This window comes from Symphalangus syndactylus, chromosome 8, assembly GCF_028878055.3.
Source record: "Symphalangus syndactylus isolate Jambi chromosome 8, NHGRI_mSymSyn1-v2.1_pri, whole genome shotgun sequence".
In the NCBI taxonomy this organism is placed as follows: domain Eukaryota; kingdom Metazoa; phylum Chordata; class Mammalia; order Primates; family Hylobatidae; genus Symphalangus; species Symphalangus syndactylus.
Window position 1 is genome coordinate 134,290,377 of NC_072430.2, and position 20,324 is coordinate 134,310,700.

Sequence of the window (20,324 nt, forward strand, 5' to 3'; positions counted from 1 at the left end):
CGTGGACTTCCTAGTCTCCAAAGCTGTGAGAAATAAATGTCTGTGATATGGTTTGGATATGTGTCTTCAAGTCTCATGTTGAAATGTGATCTCCAATGTGAGAGGTGAGGCCTGGTAGGAGATGTTTGGGCCATAGGGGCAGATCCCCCATGAAAGACTTAGCACCATCCCCTTGGTGATAAGTGAGTTCATGTGAGATTGGATTGTTTACTGGGACCTCTCCCTTCCCTCTCTTGCCCTCACTCTCACCATGTGACAGAGTGACTCCCCTTTGCCTTCTGCCATGATTGTAAGCTTCCAGAGGCTCAGCAGAAGCAGATGCTAGTGCCATGCTTTATACAGCCTGAAGAACAATGAGCCAATAAACTCCTTTTCTCTATAAATTGCCTAGCCTCATGTATTTCTTCATAGCCACAACAAGAATGGACCGATACTGTGTGTTGGTTATAAGCAACCCAGTTTATGGCATTTTTGTTATAGCAGCCTTAACAGACTAAGACACACTCCCAGGAAGGAAAATAAGGTCAGTGATGGAAGGTCCTATGACATGTTCCTTTACATGACTACACTGAGCTGTCTGCCCCAAAATCTAAGATTATCTCACAGAAATACATGTGGATACCATTCCAAAAAATAATTTGATTCATTTTTTTGTTTACTCTTTTTATACTTATAAAACCATCATACACACAAATGCAGACAGGAATAAGTTTAGGGACATATTTTGCTTCATGATTTAACTTAAAATGCTTTCATTTTTAATTGCTGATACTAGAACCACTGGAGTCACTTTAAGATTTCTGGTTTCTAATGTAAAAATGTACACGATATAACGTTCTCACCTCCACTTGATCCCATTTCATTTCCACAACTTTCTGCCCTGTTTTCGGCTGCCAGGTAGGCAGTGTCACCGTTGCCTGAGAGCGGGGCAGGATTTTGTCAGGCTCCTGAGTAGCAGGGACAGGCTGAAGCTGTCTGGGTGCCATGGATTCGGTCCAGCCAGTGGCTGGGAGACTGGGAAGTGCCTGTTCACAGTTGGGACCTTCATAGCCTTCATTGCAAATGCAGAGGTAGCCATCGCTGCTGCTGCTGCTGCTGCTGCTACAGTTGCCATGGTGACAAGGGTTGCTGGCACAAGGATCTGCAACAAGCTGAAATGAGACCATAAATGGGTCAATTATTCCCTCATAAGAAAAGTGGTGCCATCGCTGGGAAATTAGCTCTGCGTCTCAGAGCGACTGCTCTAATGGAAACGCTATTCCTGTGGAATACACGCCTTAACTACTTGTGCTGTTGCAGGGGGATGTTCATCAAGGTCATCCCAACATTAACCTTACCACAGATAAGAGGCACCCAGCAAGAAAATACAAAGCAGAGAGCAGCCTCCTTGAAATCCAGAACACCCGATAATGTTGATTTCAGGAACCAATTATTTAGAGGAATTTTCTAGGGCAAAAATAGTTAAAACTCATTAGGAAGATACCAACTTTGACATTTTTAGCTGTCAAATGATATTAGGAATCTAAATTGGAATCTCCTTTTCCACATTCTGGACCTTTGCAAGGTTTCCTCATGAGAAAAGACTGCCCAATTTATCTGCCCTGCAGATGCGCTTACCTGTATCTCTCAATTTCCTAACCGGTCAACAATACTTTTTAAGGTGATATTGTACTATTTAATTAAAGACTTCCAAAATGATCAGTTTGCATGACAGTTACTAGCTAGAAGAGACTGTGGTGGGGACTTACGCAGAATTTTATGGAACTTTTTATCTCATTATTTTGGAAGGTGATTACAGAGAAATGTGACCTCTTCCCTCGCCAGATATGGAAGATGAGAACTCAGTCATATGTGTTTAAATTGGGTTCATGGTCTGGGGAAAGTGTTTATCTCAGAGTCCTTCGCTGTTGACCTCTGAATGGCCATGTGTTGGTAGTTGGAGACACACTACAAAACGATGTGAAAAATCACCTGCTCCTCTTCGGATAGTGCAAGGGTTCAGTCATGTTCTCAGCACCTATTCAATTATGATTTGTTTCTGTGACAAAGAGAAAATTAGATCTCCAGCTGATATGCCTCTGGCTTCTCAGGGCTGACTACAAAACAGAATTCAGTATGGAATAAATGACAGAGAAGTGGGACCCTCACTCTCTTGTTAAAATGAGTTCACACACTTAAACATACATGGAGAGAATTCTGAATGGTAAAACAGCTACTCGTTCTGCTAATTATTCCTATCAAGCAACTTCCAACAGACTCCTTAAGGAATATTAAGGGATTTGGGGTTGAATCAAATGAAGCTTCAAAAATACCACATTAATTCTATGCTATCACTTGGCAATTGCTTCACAGAATCTCAGATCAGAGTCAATGGATTTGTATCTGAAGAGAATATATAAACTGTCAATAATTAATTTACAATATTTACAATCTATCAACTCAAAGTAAAATCCAAACTCCTTCTTCAGCACACAAAGCTCTTTCTGGTCAGGCCCCTTCCTCTCCTCCCACAAACCTTCCTTCTCCCTTGTAGCCTCCCATCCTCACCTTGTCTCTCTCCCTGGACTATACCAAGTTGATTCCCACCTTAGGCCCTTTGCACCTGCTGGGCCCCTGCCCGGAACACTTTTTCTCCAGACATTGCATGGCTCTCTTTCTCATTTCATTCCATCCTCTACTCAAATGCTACCTTCTAGGAGAAGCCTTCCCTCACTGTGAAATCTAGAGTAATCTCTTCTTTACCCCTCTCCTACAAAAATGTGAGCTGCATGAATTCAGGGATTTTATCTACTGTGTTCACTGCTCTATTCTCAGCCTGTCCAGGAACACAGGCTGTATGATGGGACTTTAAAAAAAATTGTTGGAAAAAGGAGATATGATAGATTGATCAACATTTGGAAAGCAACATTTGATGAGGGAGGGATATGAACTTCTTGTTTAGTCACGATGTTGTTATCTTGTTTCTGATTTATTTTGAGGAAGGCCTTGTGGAATGGGTGTCACCTCAAGAATCATGCAACAAGAAGAAGAATTTTATTCACGTGAACAAAGGAGACATTCAAAGCCATGTTTCTGAAATCAACTTTTAAAACATCTGAGGTTGATCTAGTCACAAATAAGAATTTCAATACATGCATTAAAAAGGCAGAAATACATTTAAACCACAAGGGAGCAATAGAAAAATTAATTCTGAAAGTCCAAACCTCCATTGTGCAGCTTAGAGAATGACATTACTAAGGCAAAGACCACCTATCTGGTGGCCTGAGAGGCCTCACAGCTTCAGCTCCATTGCCACAGCCCACAGCTGACAACCACCGGTACTCAGAGAGGCAGGGGCCTCCTCAAAAGGGGCGCCGAGCACAGCAGAAGTCCACATTCCAACAGAGAAACCAGTTAAGCACATGTTACACACCCTTCCCACGGTAACAGGCACGACACCTACCCTCCCCAAGATGGCCGTTTAGAGTTTTCAAAGAACATTCCATAGAGTAGTAGCTTCTCTTCACACCAACACTGAAATGGAGAAGGATTTTCTGAACCCATATCACCTCTGAGAAAAAGAAGAGCAGAGGGCCGGGCGTGGTGGCTCACGCCTGTAATCCCAGCACTTTGAGAGGCCAAGACAAGCGGATCACAAGGTGAGGAGTTTGAGACCAGCCTGGCCAACATGGCAAAGCCTCATCTCTACTAAAAATATAAAAATTAGTCGGGTACAGTGGTGGGCACCTGCAATCCCAGCTACTAGAGAGGCTAAGGTGGGAGAATCACTTGAACCCAGGAGGCAGAGGTTGCAGTGAGCCAAGATTGCACCACTACACTCCAGCCTGGGCAACAGAACAAAACTCCATCTCAAAAACAACAACAACAACAACAACAAAAAAAGACAGGCAGAGGAGTTGAATGACCTCTCACAGCAACTATACTAGGACACCACATCTTCTGATTTTCAGCCAAGAGTTCTTTCCATAACACAGCACCACAACTTTGATATCATGTTATTATCGTGCCAAAAAAATATTCCTGTAGAGAAGGCAGAAGGTAAGGGTTATATTTTTGTAAGCAATAGAAAACAAGCAGCTATTAAATGTAGGCCAATTAAGACTGCCTGAATGCTTTTTTTAGAAAAATGTGTGATAATGGTAATATTCAAGGAACACTGATTGAGGACTTACTATGGCAAGAACTGTACCAGGTCTGGGTATAAAATGCTGTTTAAAAAAAAAAAAAAAAAAAGAACTCTAAATCTGCCTAGAGAGTTTACATCTAGTAACCTAGTACAAGCACTAAAAGTTTACATCTAGTAAACTAGTACAAGCACAAAAAGCACCTAGTCCTACCTGCTATTCACAATACTTATTTGTGCACCTGCCATTCTGTTGGGTGTTTTACATTTCTTACTTTAGTTCATCCTTACAACAACCCTTTTGATAAGTACATTTGTACATTCATTATTCTATTTTACAGTTGAGGCTTAACAGTGTTACACAAATGACTGACTTTTACCCAGAATAAAAGCCAAAGTATTCACTAATTTTTTTTTTTTTTTTTTGAGATGGAGTTTCACTCTTGTTGCCTAGGCTGGAGTGCAATGGTGCCATCTTGGCTCACTGCAACCTCTGCCTCCCAGGTTCAAGTGATTCTCCTGCCTCAGCTTCCCAAGTAGCTGGGATAACAGGCAACTGCCACTATACCTGGCTAATTTTTGTATTTTTATTAGAGACGAGGTTTCACCATGTTGGCCGGGCTGGTCTCAAACTCCTGACCTCAGGTGATCCACCTGCCTCGGCCTCCCAAAGTGCTGGGATTATAGACGTGAGCCACCGTGCCCAGCCTGTATTCACCAAGTTTTACAGGCCCTCTGTGATGTGCTTGCCCCAGCCTCCCTGACCTCACCTCCTGCCCCTGACCTTCCTCACTGGCTCCACACACGCTGGCTTGCTCACTGCTCCTCCAACGCTCCAGGCACTCTCCTGCCCCAGGGCCTTTGCACCGGCTCTTCCCTCTGCCTGGAATGCCCTTGCTTCTCAAGGCTGCTCCTGAGCCACCTTTGAGTCTTTGCTCCAATGCCATCTTCTGATGAGGACCCTACTTAACAGAGCAAGGTCTCCACCCTCTGTCAATGTCAGCTCCTCTTTCTTTTTTTCAATTTTTATTTTAGATTCAGGGAGTATATGTGCAGGTTTGTTACCTGGATATATTGCGTGATGCTGACGTTTAACCCTTCTTTCCTTGCTTTTTTTTTTTTTTCTAAAATATCCATCATCAACTCACATAAATTTTAAATTATTTAATACATTCATTTTTTTCTTCCCCCACCAGAATGTAGGCTTTTTGAGGTCTGATTTCTGTTTTCAGTTTAATTTACTTGTGTATCCACAGTCCTAGAACAGTGCCCAGCACATGGGAGCTGCTGGATAAACATTTACTAAATGAATGAATGAGTGAGTGAATGAATGTGAATGATGTTATATACAAGCAGCTGCCAGAGCCTATGAAGTGTACTGCCTTGTTAAATGGAATCAGGATTCTCCAAGGCCCAGTCTCAGGTCTTGAGAACATAAGTCAAGGGGGAGCCTTAAATGTCCCACTGTGGTGTTTTTGTTTTGTTTTGTTTTGTTTTGTTTTTGAGACGGAATCTCGCTCTATCGCCCAGGCTGGAGAGCAATGGTGCGATCTCGGCTCACTGCAAGCTCCACCTCCCGGGTTCATGCCATTCTCCTGCCTCAGCCTCCTGAGTAGCTGGGACTACAGGCGCCCGCCACCACACCGGGCTAATTTTTTTTGTATTTTTAGTAGAGACGGGGTTTCACCATGTTAGCCAGGATGGTCTCGATCTCCTGACCTCGTGATCCACCCACCTCGGCCTCCCAAAATGCTGGGATTATAGGCGTGAGCCACCGCGCCCAGCCTGTGGTGTTTTAAAGTGATTAAATAACTTTAAATCTGCTTTAAAAGGAGTAAAAGCTCTGTCGACCTGAGAGGTAAGACAGAACCAGCACAACCTGCAGCCTCGGCCTTGATGAGGGCAGGAAGAGTACAGACCCACTTCACAAGTGGCTTTCAACACAGTGAGCCAAGCCACCTTTCTCTGGTCCTCAGAGAACATCTCTGTGAGCCACTTTGTGAAGCCATTCACCCCAGTGGGAAGTGTCAGAGGTGCTGGTTAATGGAGCTGAGTGGTAAAGGGCAGGTCCCATGGCAATGTTCAATTTACCACATCCAGGAGTCAGTCCCACCAGGGAAGGGGATAAAGAGCCAGAAAGAAAATATGATGAGGATCAATAATACCCTAAGTGCTGTTGTCTGAGCTTCATAGATGAGAGGAATGCACAAATAGCATGTGGGATGAAAGAATGAATGACTGACACGGAAGGCCAGGAGAAACACTCTTAGTGAAGAAGAGAGGACAAAAGCTAAAAATTAAACAGTCAGTTGCATAAATTTCTAAGGGGATTCAAAGCAGTGGATAATGTGATGGAGTGTGTGCACACACATGCACACACACACGCACATGCATGCACACGCACACATACACATGCACACACATGCACATTCACATGCACACGCACACATATACATGCACACACATGCACACGCACACATATACATGTACACACATGTACACGCACACATATACATGCACACACATGCACATACACATGCACACGCACACATATACATGCACACACATGCACACACACACATATACATGTACACACATGCACGCACAAATGGACAAACACACATGTGTGCACACACACATGAACACACACACAGGAGTATGAGGCAGAGAATTAAATACATTGCAGGGTCATTGGGCCCTTTTTAAAAATAATTTTATCCTAATGCTACTTCCTTGGAGTGTATATTAGTTGTTTCATTAACAATGGCAGCTTTCTGCCATCATTTTCTCTAACTCTTCAGACTAGTTTTATTTTTGGGGAAAGCTGTTTCAATTCATAACAGCATATATAAGATAAGGTGCAATCATTAACTTTTAAGCAAATCATAAATATTTATCATAAGTCCTACGTTTCTGTATACAGTCAAGTTTTTTTAAAGTTCGTATTTGTATTTTATCTCATTAAGGAAAAGGTCCTGTTGCAGAGGTCGCATCTGCTCTTGCGTCCCATAAAATCTGAACTATAAGCAGGTAATAACCAAACTGCCAAAATGCATAATGAGGCAAAATATCAGAATTAATAGACCTAACTTTGGGAATGCATAAAATGTAATACATGATATTTTCCCAGCTATAATTTCCAGATTCTAATGATGGGGAAAAATGATTAAGCTTTTGTAATACCAGCTATAATAAAGAGGAAAGAGAAAGCCCATGGGTTAATGGTCTTCTGCTTACAGTGAACCAACAGGCCCATTTATTAAATGCTGTATGCTCGCTGCATCGGATCAATTCATCTGCTTAAGCCACATTTTTTCACATCACAGAACTAACCTGAAACTATTTTCCACATTTTATTTTAGACTTTTCACCCGTGTCAAATAATGTCTACTCTAACCAAGAGCAGTTCTGGGGGAATGGACTGAGTAAAATGGGAGGCCAGACCTGAGCAAGGGTGCCAGCCTCTCGTGGGACTTGTGATTCAAAGGCAGTAGCAGTGTGACGCTTTAGCCATGGCCTGTTTTTCTTCCTTAAATTCTCTGCTACCCATGTTTCTGGCAATTCCCATGTCCTCTGTAGCATACAAACAGAAGGATGAAATGCCAACTTTAAAAGGCATGAAAGAGGCCCATTGATAGGGTCATTAGATAATAGTAAGCCCAAGCTAATAGGGTTGCTTCGAAGTGTGGACACCTGCATCAGCATTACCTGGATGGTGGTGGGGCCTGGGGAGATGCACAGGTAATTAACTTCCCTTCCATACTAGTTTAGAAAATGTATGGGCTTCAGCCCTGCCTCTTCTGTACTTTTACAAACAACTCAATATGGCCACTCAGCAATTCATGTGACACTTACCAAGCACATATGATGTGCGAGGCAAGATGCCTGCAAGAGGGGTCAGGAAGATGAATAAAGCCTTACCTGGCCCTTGAAAAGCTCACAGTCCAATAGAAGAGTCAGAGACGTTAACTTGGACTTGCCCTGAGCAGTCGGCTCATCAATTGCTTGCCCTGCTGGTACGCATGTCAGCTATTGGGATCCTTTGTTTGGTTGAGGTTACCCACCCCAACAACTTTATATTAAACTACCTTACATTTTTTTAATGCTGAGGGAGAGAATGGATTTGATCATAGCAAATAGGAAACGAGATTATGAGCAGGTCTTGGGACCAGTCTCTTTTAGAATGATAGTGGCAGCTTTCGGCAAAACAAAGACAGCAATTCCAGATGCCTCCACCAAGAAGAGGTGATCTGGGAGTTTTCCAATGGGAGATGGAGCCAGCTGAGCAAGCAGCACCGTGGTGTTGGCCCAGTTCTTCACAGGTGGGTGGGACAAGTTGCACACCTGCTCTGGACACACACCCATCATGCATTACGGGAGGAGCTGGGGTTGCATCTCAAAAGGCCTCCTCCAGCTTGAAGACTTAGGATTCTATTGATGGCTACTAAGCCTGATGGCAGTTTTCAAAGGTTCAGGGAAGAACCGAGCTGACCAGAGGTCAGCCCCTCCAACATTATACCCAAGCTAAGTGGGCAAAGGCATCCAGGGGGAATGGGACGGTGCTTGAGGAAACCAAATGTGACAAAGCCCCAGAGGAGAACTTACAAATTCTGGGCAGTGGGTGGGGAACATTATATGACCTAGCACCACGCTGGCCACAGAGGGGACACAGGGGACTCGTGACACTTATAGAGAAGTGGAGAAGAAGATAGAGGCAAGGATGGGAAAGAACAGGGGGAATTTGTGTATGGTGTTAAGAAGGAAGTAAAATGGACTATTATGTTAGTAATTTGTCTGAGTGGCAGAATCAATTTTAAAACTTTTAATACAGATTTTAATAGAGATATTAGCATTATAGGAAGAAGGAGTGTCTTATTAAACAAAGAACAAAAACAATAGCCTTAAAGCAGGTTTTCTGAACCTTGGTGCTTTTGACACCTTGAATTGGATAATTTTTTTGTCGTTGGGGGCTCCCCTGTATGTTGTAAGATGTTTAGCAGCATACTGTGTCCTTACTCACTAAATGCCAGTAGAATCCCTCCTTCCAAATTATGCCAACCAAAAACATTGCTAACATCCCCTGGGGAAAGATCATCTCTGACTGAGACCACTGCCTTAAGGGAACAGAGCATTTCACGCCATCAAAATTATTTTTAATCATTGCAACTCCATGAGTAAATTTAAAATGCAACACTATCATGAAGAAAGAAATGTACAACATACTATAAAGGACTAAATCCCTTATTATAGAAAGAATTTTTAAGATAAATACAAATAAATGCCTCAATAAAAAGGGCAAAGAAATAAACAAGCAATCTACAAAATAAACAGTCTACAGAATCATGCCATTTTATATAATCTTAAACACAAATAAAATGTTATGTATTTATTTGTATGTATATTTACCGGAGGATGGAAAGGAGGGAGGGAGGAAAATAGAAAAGGAAAGAATGAAGAAGGGAAGCAAGTAACTAGAATGAGCCGTTGTTTTAGTGATTTGTCTAAGCAGCAGCATCAATCAGGGAACTTTTAAAACACAGATTCCCCAGCTCCAGGCCATTCATCAGAAACTCTAATGGTGAAGCCTAGAAACCTGTATCTTTCAACATTTCCCGGATGATTCTGATGCACCTGGTCCCAAAACTAAAATTTAGAAATTGTTAGTACAAACTAGAGGTTGGCAAATTACAACCACAGGCCAAATCCAGTTTGTTTTGTAAATAAAGCTTTATTGGAATACAACCACAGCCACCTGTTTATATGTTGACTGCTTTTGCAATACACCATCAGTTGAGTAGTGACAACTGAGAGCACCTGGCCCACAAAGCCTATATGATATTTGTTATCTGGCCCTGTAGTTTGCCAGTCCCTGATCTAGACAGTACAGACTTTGGGGCTCATGAAAGAGGGAAAACATGTAGGTGGGGTCACCTGGAAAGACTTCAAAAAAGAAAACTATCTTGAACAGGGCCCTACAAGTTGGATAGCAATAACATCTATTTTCTCCCCCCATGCAACTCCCTAATTGGACTGGTGTGCACCAAGTGATTAAATAACAGAAGGACCTTTGGCAAAACAACTTAAAGGACCAGATATTCTTTTAGTCATAATTATGTGCACGAAGGTTGCAGAATAAATCTTGGTACTATGAAAAGAACACTTATCTAGATAGTCCACCTTGAAGCAAGAACACAATGAACGGTCATATCCCTACCTTTCCTTCACTAGAAGAAATATGGAAATTCTCCCTCTACCTTTCCATCCATCAGCTGAACTAAATGGAGATGAATGATGAGCAACCCATGCCAAGGCTAAATATAGAACTAGGTGGACCCATGGAAGACGATGGGTGGGAAAAGGTCACACAGACTAAGGGGATATTGAAATAGCAGGAGAGTGTCTGTGTCTGCCAATTGGAGAGGGGGACTACAACAAAGATGACTCCAGAATTTATAGCTTAGGGTTACTGGAGAAATGAGAATGAACAATTGCCACCTGTCCTACCATATCACCTGGAGGTACCGTGATATGGGAGAGAAAGACTGGGGTTCCAGTCTCATTTGCAGGTGATTTTGGACAAGGCAAGAAAGCTTCCTGGGGCTCAGCACCCTCAACTGTAAAAGGAAGGGATGGGACTAGAACATTCTAAAGGCCTTTAAGTTCTTAATATTGTGTTTCTATGCCCAAAACAGGAATTGCAGTGGTTGTAGATGTCATCTTCCTTCTGAAACGCAAATGAACAATGTTGGGGTCCAACTGTCACAGTATTTTTGTCTCAAAAAGAAATTTTTCCCACCTTCTTCAATAAGGATTTCAACTATATTCCAACACCAACTGCTTACTCACTAGGAATAAAGATATTAAAAAAAATCACTCTAGTGCTTATGCCAGTAGTAGACTCAGCCAAGAAATGCATCCCAAGATTTTTTTTCCAATCCAAATAATAAAAATGCTCATTCGCTTTACTGAATCAAGAACTATATGTCTTAGTGAAATACACATTCCATGTTTTGATAGGTCTTTACTTCTGTATTAGAAACTCTACATCAATTCAAAAAAATTATTCCAAGACTAATTTGGTCAGTCCATTATTCCCTCAATTCTGAGTCAGCTTTCTTGAAACCAGCTTGTCCTGATTTTTGTATGTGAGTTGAGTCACATTTCTAAGTAGGCTAAAAGGAAATTATAAGCAAAATTGAAACATGTGGCTATAAAATGAATCCATTAAAATAAACTCTTACATATTGTTTCCCTACTTTTTCATGCTGTCTCTTTAAAACATAGTGGATTTGGAAATTACCTTGAAATCTCAAGGTAATTGCTTTAGTCTGATTAACACATAGTGATAAGTCATAGTGATGAATCTCTAAGCCCTGCTCAGCTGCAGATATATCAAGAATTAAATGAATTGTTCTTCAAAAACCTGATCTGCCCTTTGTCCCTTGGTTTCCATATTTAACTAAGTCCTAAGAGATAGCACTCAACTGCACTTACTGACATAGGCACGCCAGCCTCAAATGAAATGCTTTTTTTTTTTTTTTTTTACTTTTAGTCAAAGACCAGTTTCTTGAATGAAAAAGTTGCAGAACAATTCCAGTGCATACATTTTTGTTTCGCCTCTCATCAGAGACACTCATACATCCTATCAAACTCTTTTTTACAAAACTACAATGCCATCAATACAGGAAATATGTTGACTTCTGCCTCTTTCGTACTCAGGAAAAGAAGGCTGCAGGCAAACTGGGAATTAAATTTCCTGCGAAGATTGTATGATCATCTCAACCAATACAGAAAAAAACTCTTATTAAATTTAACATCTAGGTAGAGTGAAGACTTTTAGCAAACTAGGAATAGAAGGAAACTTCTTTTATCTGATAAAGAGTATCTACAAAATCCTTCAGCAAATATAATACTTATTGGTGAAAGGTAGAACAGTTTCTCTCTGAAATTGGGAAGAAAGCAAGGACGTTTGCTAATACCACTTCCATTGAACACTGCACTAAAGGTCCTACACAGCGCAATGAGGCAAAAATAAAAAGAAAGTATAAGGATCCAATAAGAAAATAAGCTGTCAGTTACAGACTATATGACTATTCATGCAGATAAATTATTAAAATACGGAACTTCAGCAAGTTTGCTGCATGCAAGATCAAAATTTACCAAAAAATAAAAATATTTTGCATCTCCATGTATCAGCAGCAAACTAAAGATAATTTTCTCAAAGGTACAGTTTATAATAGATGAAAAAAATTAAATTCCTAGTAATAAATCAAATGTTAAAATTGCATGATCTCAATGAAGAGAATTGTAAAGGGGGAATATTCCAGTCATGAATTAGAAAACATGATATTAGAAAGACTCAAATTTTTCTTAACCTACAAGATTCAATGCTGCTGCAACAGAAATCGCAACAGTTGTGTGCTTCTGTAAAATGGCCCACGATAGCACAGACACGCTTGAATAAGAACAATGTGGGAGGGCTTGCTCTATTAGAAAGCAGGAATTTTAAAGTTATAGTAATTAGGATAGCATGATATTGGCAGAAAGATGAACAAATAGATCAATGGAACAGAGACAAGAAACAGAAAGGATCACACAGGGACACTTGACTTCTAGAATACTTTTCAATAAACTGATATCCAATGAGAAAAAAATGAAGATTTTTCCCTCTCTCAAGCCGTATACAAAAATAAACTCCAATTGGATTTTAGATCCAATTGAAAGGTAAAAAATTAAGCTTCAAAAAGATAATAGAAGAAAATATCTGTATAACCTTATAGTAAACAAATATTTAATAAACAGAACACAAAGAGTACTAACTATAAGAATATTAATGTTAAATGATGAGTTAATGGGTGCAGCACACCAACATGGCACATGTATACATGTGTAACAAACCTGCACGTTGTGCACACGTACCCTAAAACTTAAAGTATAATAAAAACAAAAAAGAATATTAACGAGCTGGATGACAACAGTTATAGTACACTGATAAAATATACTATACAGCCATGAAAAAAAGAACTATAGCCTTGTACAACAAGTAGAACAAATTCCCCAAACACAGTGTTTTCTCCACTTGTGTAAAGATTGTAAACAGCAAAGGTAACCCATGCTTGAAGTCAGAAGAGTGATTAACTTTGCGGAGCTGGGAGAGGTGGGGACGAGGAAGCTGCTGGAGGGCCTTGATCTGAGTGGTGGTTACACAGGTGTTTATTTTATGATAATACATTGAGCTGTACATATTTTGGGGGGTGCTTTTCTGTATATATTTTGTGCTTTGCAATTTTGGAAAATTGTTTTTAAAACACCTACCGTGTTCACATATCTGACATACTTTTTGTTCCTTGGTTGTCATATTTAAGAAAGATGATGAAACTAACCTGCCTCTACCCAAAAGTAACCATAAGGTTCCTTCCTGATTTTCCTCCCAGGCAAGAATGGCACACAGATTCCAGAGCGACTCTCCCTCCAGCACAGCAGCCACATGAAGCCACAGGGACCAGGAGAGCCAGCAGAAGCCAAAATCTAGCAGCCTCTGTGTCCTCCTAATGAGTTTGACCTTCCTCCTAGAAGACAGAGAAAGCCAGTGAAACATGCCAACCAGGGGTGGAAACTCAAGTCAGAGTAGCACTTTGAAAAGAACTTTTCACTTTTGTTGGGGACCCCAAAGACAGGGACTCCAAACGTTTTAAATGTTCTCATTTCTTTATTTTTTAAATAGGACAAATGACATGCTCTTTATTTTTAAAGAATAAATAAAGAACAAATGACACCAACGTGGGGTAGCAGGGAGTTGGAAAACCAGGCACATAGTAGGCTCTCAAAAAATATTTCTTGTCTCAAACAAAGAAGAGACTCCATTGCTTTCTAAATCATTCTTTATTCAGAGTATTCCCTACCAGGAAGAGTGTTCTTCTGTATCTGTTAGGCTCGGTGGCCTGGGATCCTTAAGGGAAGTTGGAGAGAGAAATCTATGAGTGCCTGTGAAACCAGGTGCAAGAGCAGAAAAATCAGGGTCACCTTGTTCAGTAAAAGTGGGGGGAGTCTTTGGGTTGAGCCATCAAGTGCCAAGTGTTCTTGTGTACCTGCCTGGCCTCTTGACTACTTTGATGTGTGTTTTTCTCTCTGCAGGCACACAAAATTCCCTCTGCTCTCTTTTCAGCTTTTCTAACCTTACTTGGAAACAGCTGCTCTAATTTTAATACCCATCTGCTCCCAGGAATAGGACAAAAATCAGTGGCTCTGCAGATAAATCTAAAGTCTTTGGGTATCCAACCTCATTTATCTGGAGATAAGCCTTCTATATACAGCAGGCTTCATATAGACAGCTACAGTAAGAACAAAACCAAAAAGGAAAATGAGTAAAAATTCAAGCCACCAAAAGAGCAGGTGGCCCTAGATATCCAGTACCAATTGTTTTAAAATCAACAAGAGCCAAAAACCCACAAATTGCACGTGTGTTCAGATTGTCTCATTGCAAGATTAAAAAGAGGGTCTTTGATTGGCTAGCAAATCTGCTCAAAGGCCAGGGTTGTTTTATTTTTTTTTTTTTCCATGAGGAAACTGAGAGGAACTTTGTAGTTATGAAAGACAAAAGAAACAAAAGAAAAAAATAATAACAGAACAAAAAACAGGGCTGAAAGTGGAAGAGGTCACCCGTAAAAGCCATACCAACTAGAAACAGCCATGGACTGTGAAGCAGAGAAACAAGGATGGTCACAACAGAGACAGGAGTCTCTGCAGCCTAGGAGTTCAGACAGGAAGCAAAGGGATGAGGGCAGAAACCCACCACCACCTTAATTCTGCAGCTCTGTGGGCACTATATATAAGCTATACAGGGAAGCAGAAAAAACCTGTGTAATTGTATCTAATGAAGCAGTATGGCAAAGGTACTGTAGCTTTGAAGACACTCTACAGTACTGATCATTCAAATTATCTCTTTTAAATGCAAATATTTAGCATTTCCAATTAAGGCATAAAATTAGAAGGCTAGAAGAACCCACTGGGAAAACCGTCAGAAAAGTATATCCATAATGGCTTTTCAAGCTAACAATTTTTGAACACAGAGCATCCCCTGAACTGTTTTAGAATGTTGATGAAATCGATCCCATTTGATAATGCTTGCCATGTTGAACTATGTGAACTGTTAGTGTATAAAGATTATAGACACCATACCAGCCTGGGCAACATGGCAAAACCCCTTGTCTACAAAAAAAAAATGTAAAAACTAGCTGAGCATGGTGGCACACACCTGTAGTCCCACCTACTTGAGGGGCTGAGGAGGGAGGATTGCTTGAACCTAGGAGGTGGAGGTTGCAGTGAGCCAAGATAGCGCCACTGCACTCCAGCCTGGGTGACGGAGCAAGACCCTGTCTCAAAAACAAAGATCACAGACACGTGACTTATCTTGCATATGCAAATGCCATAGGCATCCGTACAACAGAAACTTCAATGGAAAATTTCACTATTCGAGATTTTAATTGAACTGATGGCCAGGCCCTTCTCCGGTAAAAAAAAATATTAGATAAAATTTAAAATGCTTTCATTTGGAGGTAAGCTTTAAAAAGGGGTGGAAGAAAAGGGGGATCATCGAGTTTCAGGAATGATTAGAAAATTCACAACCAGAGAACTTAGCACATGATGACACTGCATTGACCACACAGCCTACAGAGCTGGAAATAAGACCTACAGTTCTGGGAATTGGGGTTCTAAAAGTCACATGGGAGTGTTCCAGCTCTTTTAGAATCTGTCTAGCAGGCTTTCTGGCTTTTACAGGATGGCTCCCCTCACACACACACACATACTCAAATGCGGATGGGAAATGGAGCCTTGAGCACAGGAAACGAGAGGCAACTATAACTGAGCCCACACATGAAGCCTCTTAGAGCCTCCCGTCTGTTTAGAGAGAGCAGAAGGGACACTAGAGAAATCCACCAGCAGGCCTGAGGTACCAGCAGAAAAACTGACATCTCTACAGTCTTTGGATTAAAAAAAATAAAATTCCCATGAATAATTAAAACCTCCCATATGAATGTCCCCTGTGATTAACAACATCTCCTTCATGTGGACATCCTAAACCAAAAATTAACATTAAAAATGTGTTTAGGGCCAGGCGCAGTGGCTCACATCTGTAATCCCAGCACTTTGGGAGGCCAAGGCAGGCGGATCACTGGAGGTCAAGAGTTCAAAACCAGACTGACCAACATGGTGAAAACCCTGTCTCGATTAAAAATGCAAAAATTAGCTGGGTGTGGTGGTGCACTCCTGTAATCCCAGCTACTCGGGAGGCTGAGGCAGGAGAATCGCTTGAACCTGGGAGGCGGAGGTTGCGGTGAGCCAAGATGGTGCTATTTGCACTCCATTCTGGGCAACAAGAGCGAAACTCCATTTCAAACAACAACAACAACAAAACGTGTTTAGGATCAGTACAGAAGTGGAGTGACACTTTTCACAATACAGGACACATGGGACTCACACACATGCATGTGTACACACAGACTCTTATCAAATCAGTGCACAGTAAAAAATTACAAACCATACAAGGAAATAAGCCACCATCAGCACTTGGAACTGTGGATAAAGGGTCAACAAAACCTTTTCCACTCCTGCATGAATATATATTTATGCATTTTAAGATGAAATAAGATGCTTAAAGTAGATCTAAAACTTTTTTTTAATTCCTCACAACTTCTTTAATTAACTGACCTGATTAAACTGTCCTGATATCTTTGATAAGAAGACTTCTACTAAAGATATTAATAGCTAAGATTTCTGAGTGCTTATGCTATATCGAGCATGGTTCTCGACGTGCTCCCTATATTAATCCGCTTAATCTTCACTATCACCCTGTGAGGCAGGTACTGTTATCTGTATATTATCTCTGAGGCTCAGAAACTATCTTGTTCACGGTCCTTCAGCTAGTAACATAATGAGAATACTAATCCAGGTAGGACAGTACAATTCCAATCAAAATCCCATGCTTCTTTTTTGTTTTCTGACTTATCAAATTGATCCAAAACACAAATAAGAGATGAAAGGACCAAATATTTTCAAGATAATTTGAAGAAGAATAAAGACACATGACTTTATGCCCCCCCAGAAATAAAAATTTATTATAAATCTATAACTACATTGAACAATGTTTCAGATGACAGAGCAGAGAGATTTGCCATGTAGAGAAACTTAGAATGTAACAGGGAAGGCATTAACAATTAGTGTAGGAAGGATGGGCACGATAGCTCACGACTGTAATCCCAGGACTTTGGGGGGCCGAGGTGGTTGAATCACTTGGGCCCAGGAGTTCAAGACCAGCCTGGCCAACATGATGAAACCCCACCTCTACTAAAAATACAAAATTAACCTGGCATGGTGGTACATGTATGTAATCCCAGCTACTCGGGAGGCTGAGGCACGAGAATCGCTTGAACCCAGGAGGCAGAGTTTGCAGTGAGCCGAGATCATACCACTCCACTCCAGCCTGAGTGACAGAGTGAAACTCTGTCTCAAAAAAAAAAAAAAAAGATAGTGTAGGAAAGATCAACTTCTTAGTAAGTGATACTTGAATAATTGCTCATTGCTGACCCCTGGGACTGACATAGATATCTAACTTATACCATACATCTACACACACAATGAATTCCAGATGGATTTTGTAGGACAATGTTAAAAATACAACCTCAAAACTTTTAAATCAGGAGTTGACAAATTACAGCTCACAGACCAAATGTGGCCCATCACCCAATTTTAATAAATCAAGTTTTATTGGAGCACAGTCACACCCATCAGTGTGTCCATTGTCCAAAGCTGCTTTCCCACAGTTGAGTAGTTGCAACAGACATGTGGCCCACACCGCCTAAACTATTTACTCTCTGGCTCTTTGCTGAAAGTTTGCTGATTCCTGCCTTAGATGAAAATATAGGACAATATCTTTATGACATCAAGATAGAAAAGAATCTCTTAAATAAGACTCATAAAAGGTGAATAAATTAAACCGCATGAAAATTTAAATGAATGAACTCGAGCTATATCTGAAAGCCACAGACAAATCGCAGAAATGCCATAGTGACTGGGAAAAAACCAAGTTGTGAAAGGATCCTGCAGTGTCATACGTCTATGCACGTTTTATGCATATATCGTAAAAATATTTTAAAAGACAGAAAGCTTACAACCCAACTTGGAACAATCATTGTTTCTGGGTAGAGAGGGAGGGAAGTGGGTTGGGGAGGAGTAGGGTAGTGGCAGTGAGGGCGGTGGGCTTTAACTGTATTTGCCTGTTTTTGTTTTTTTTTTTTAATAATTGGAAACCGATATGGCAGAATGATGTTTGTTGAATCTCAGTGGCAGATGCTAATTATACTATTCTCCGTTCTTTTCTGTAGGTTTAAAATAGTTCATAATAAAGATTTTAATTAAAAATGTGATCTTGGCCGGGCATAGTGGCTCACGCCTATAATTGCAGCACTTCGGGAGGCCAAGGCAGCTGGAACACTTGAGGTCAGGAGTTCAAGACCAGCCTGGCCAACATGGTGAAACCCCATCTCTACTAAGAATATAAAAATTAGCCGGGTGTGGTGGTTAGCATCTGTAATCTCAGCTACTTGGGAGGCTGAGGCAGGAGAATCACTTGAACCCAGGAGGCGGAGGTTGCAGTGAGCTAAGATCATGCCACTGCACTCCAGCTTGGGCAACAAGAGTGAAACTCTGTCTCAAAAATAAATAAATAAAAATGTGATCTTCATCATTCAAGCACCTTCTCTGTTCCAGGCATTTCTGTAGCCCAGGGGCTGGCAAATTCTGACCCACAGGCCAAATCTGAACTGCAACCTGTGTCTGTACAGCCTATGAGGCAAGAATGATTTTTATGCTTTCTAAAGGTTGGAAAAATCAAAAGAAGATTAATATTCCAAATAATCATGTAAATGTTCGATAAGATTCAAGTTTCAGTGCCCATCAATAAAGCTTTATTGAAATACAACCACACTCATTCGTTTTACATATTATCTTGCTGCCTTCACATGGCAACGGCGCAGGTGAACAGTTGCCACAGAGATCTTGTAGGTCACAACAATGAAAATATTAACTATCCGCCCCTTTACAGAAAAAGTTTGCTAACCCCTGCACTAGGCCCTGAATACGTGCAAAGCCTCTGTTCCTAAAGTGCTGGTGGAGAGACACAATGACAAACACCATAGACACAGCAGCAGTGTCACACATTGCTGCTTATGTGTATGACCCAATGCAGGAAAAGGCAAGGACGATTTTCTTCCACAGATTGTACATTCTACTTTTTATACCTTCAGTAAAAATGGCTAAATAATTGTGGAGCTCTCCCAATGAGGCAGGAGTAATGTCTGGATTGTAATATTTTTACTATCTTCTTCCTCCCAGAATTATATCACTGATTCAGCCCATTGGCTAGAAATATTCAGAATGTGAAATTTTATCACATAAAAGTTTTTGTCATGAGAAAAATCAATCCATCCTGCAAAAATTATAATAGGAATTTAAAAAACAGCATAACTTTGCAGATGATTATTTTAATGTCATTTGTGTTTTAAGTTCTGTTTGATGTAAAATATTAACATTGTGCCCTGGTACCATTTGTTTTGACGATAGAAAGTTTTCAGACTTTGGAATAAGCCATGCCCAATAAACCTAAGCACAAGTTCTGAAAATAAACAGGAAGGATGAGTGTCCTTTATCAATGAAGAGAGCAAATGACACAGAAAAGGGAGCATTTGTGGCCCACTGTGTCGTGCTGCAGAAATCACAGGAAACACTCTAAACGGCCTCACAGCCCGTGGACACGGTAGAAGAGAACGGTTTCCTGGAAAGTAGTAACTTCACTTAGAAGAATGTTATTCAGAAAGCAACTGTTCCACATTCTTAACTGAGACCCGCATTCAGATGGCCAGTTCTATCCAGCGGGGAGCCTGCAGCTGACGTTCATGAGGATGGCTCAGGGTCATGGGAACACCATCAATGGGTTTGCATTTGCTCCATTTGGCAATGCACAGAAATGTATCATTTCCTCAACTGCGGACAGTGTACTGGAAGATCAGTCACCAGGACTGGGTTCCAGGCTGCGGTCCTTTCGTGATACTTACACATCTTAGAGAACCATAAGAGCAGCTTCCACACCTGTCAAATGCCAATATGGCAATACGTATGCTGCTTATATCCGCAGTTCCCAAACTGT

At 40.9% G+C, this 20,324-nt stretch overlaps 1 protein-coding gene and 1 non-coding gene across 3 annotated transcripts in view; one reads left to right on the forward strand and one right to left on the reverse strand.

Annotated features, from left to right (window-relative positions):
* The window catches only part of DNER (delta/notch like EGF repeat containing), a 357,090-nt gene that overhangs the window by 232,410 nt on the left and 104,356 nt on the right, over window positions 1-20,324 (reverse strand). For both annotated transcript variants that reach the window (XM_055290869.2, XM_055290868.2), the window contains exon 2: window positions 843-1,151. In XM_055290869.2, coding sequence (XP_055146844.1) covers window positions 843-1,151 — 309 coding nt within the window. The remainder of the gene's footprint in view (window positions 1-842; window positions 1,152-20,324) is intronic.
* Window positions 15,850-15,911, forward strand: LOC129488966 (U7 small nuclear RNA). The gene has a single exon (XR_008659799.1). It is a non-coding gene; the product is annotated as a U7 small nuclear RNA (small nuclear RNA).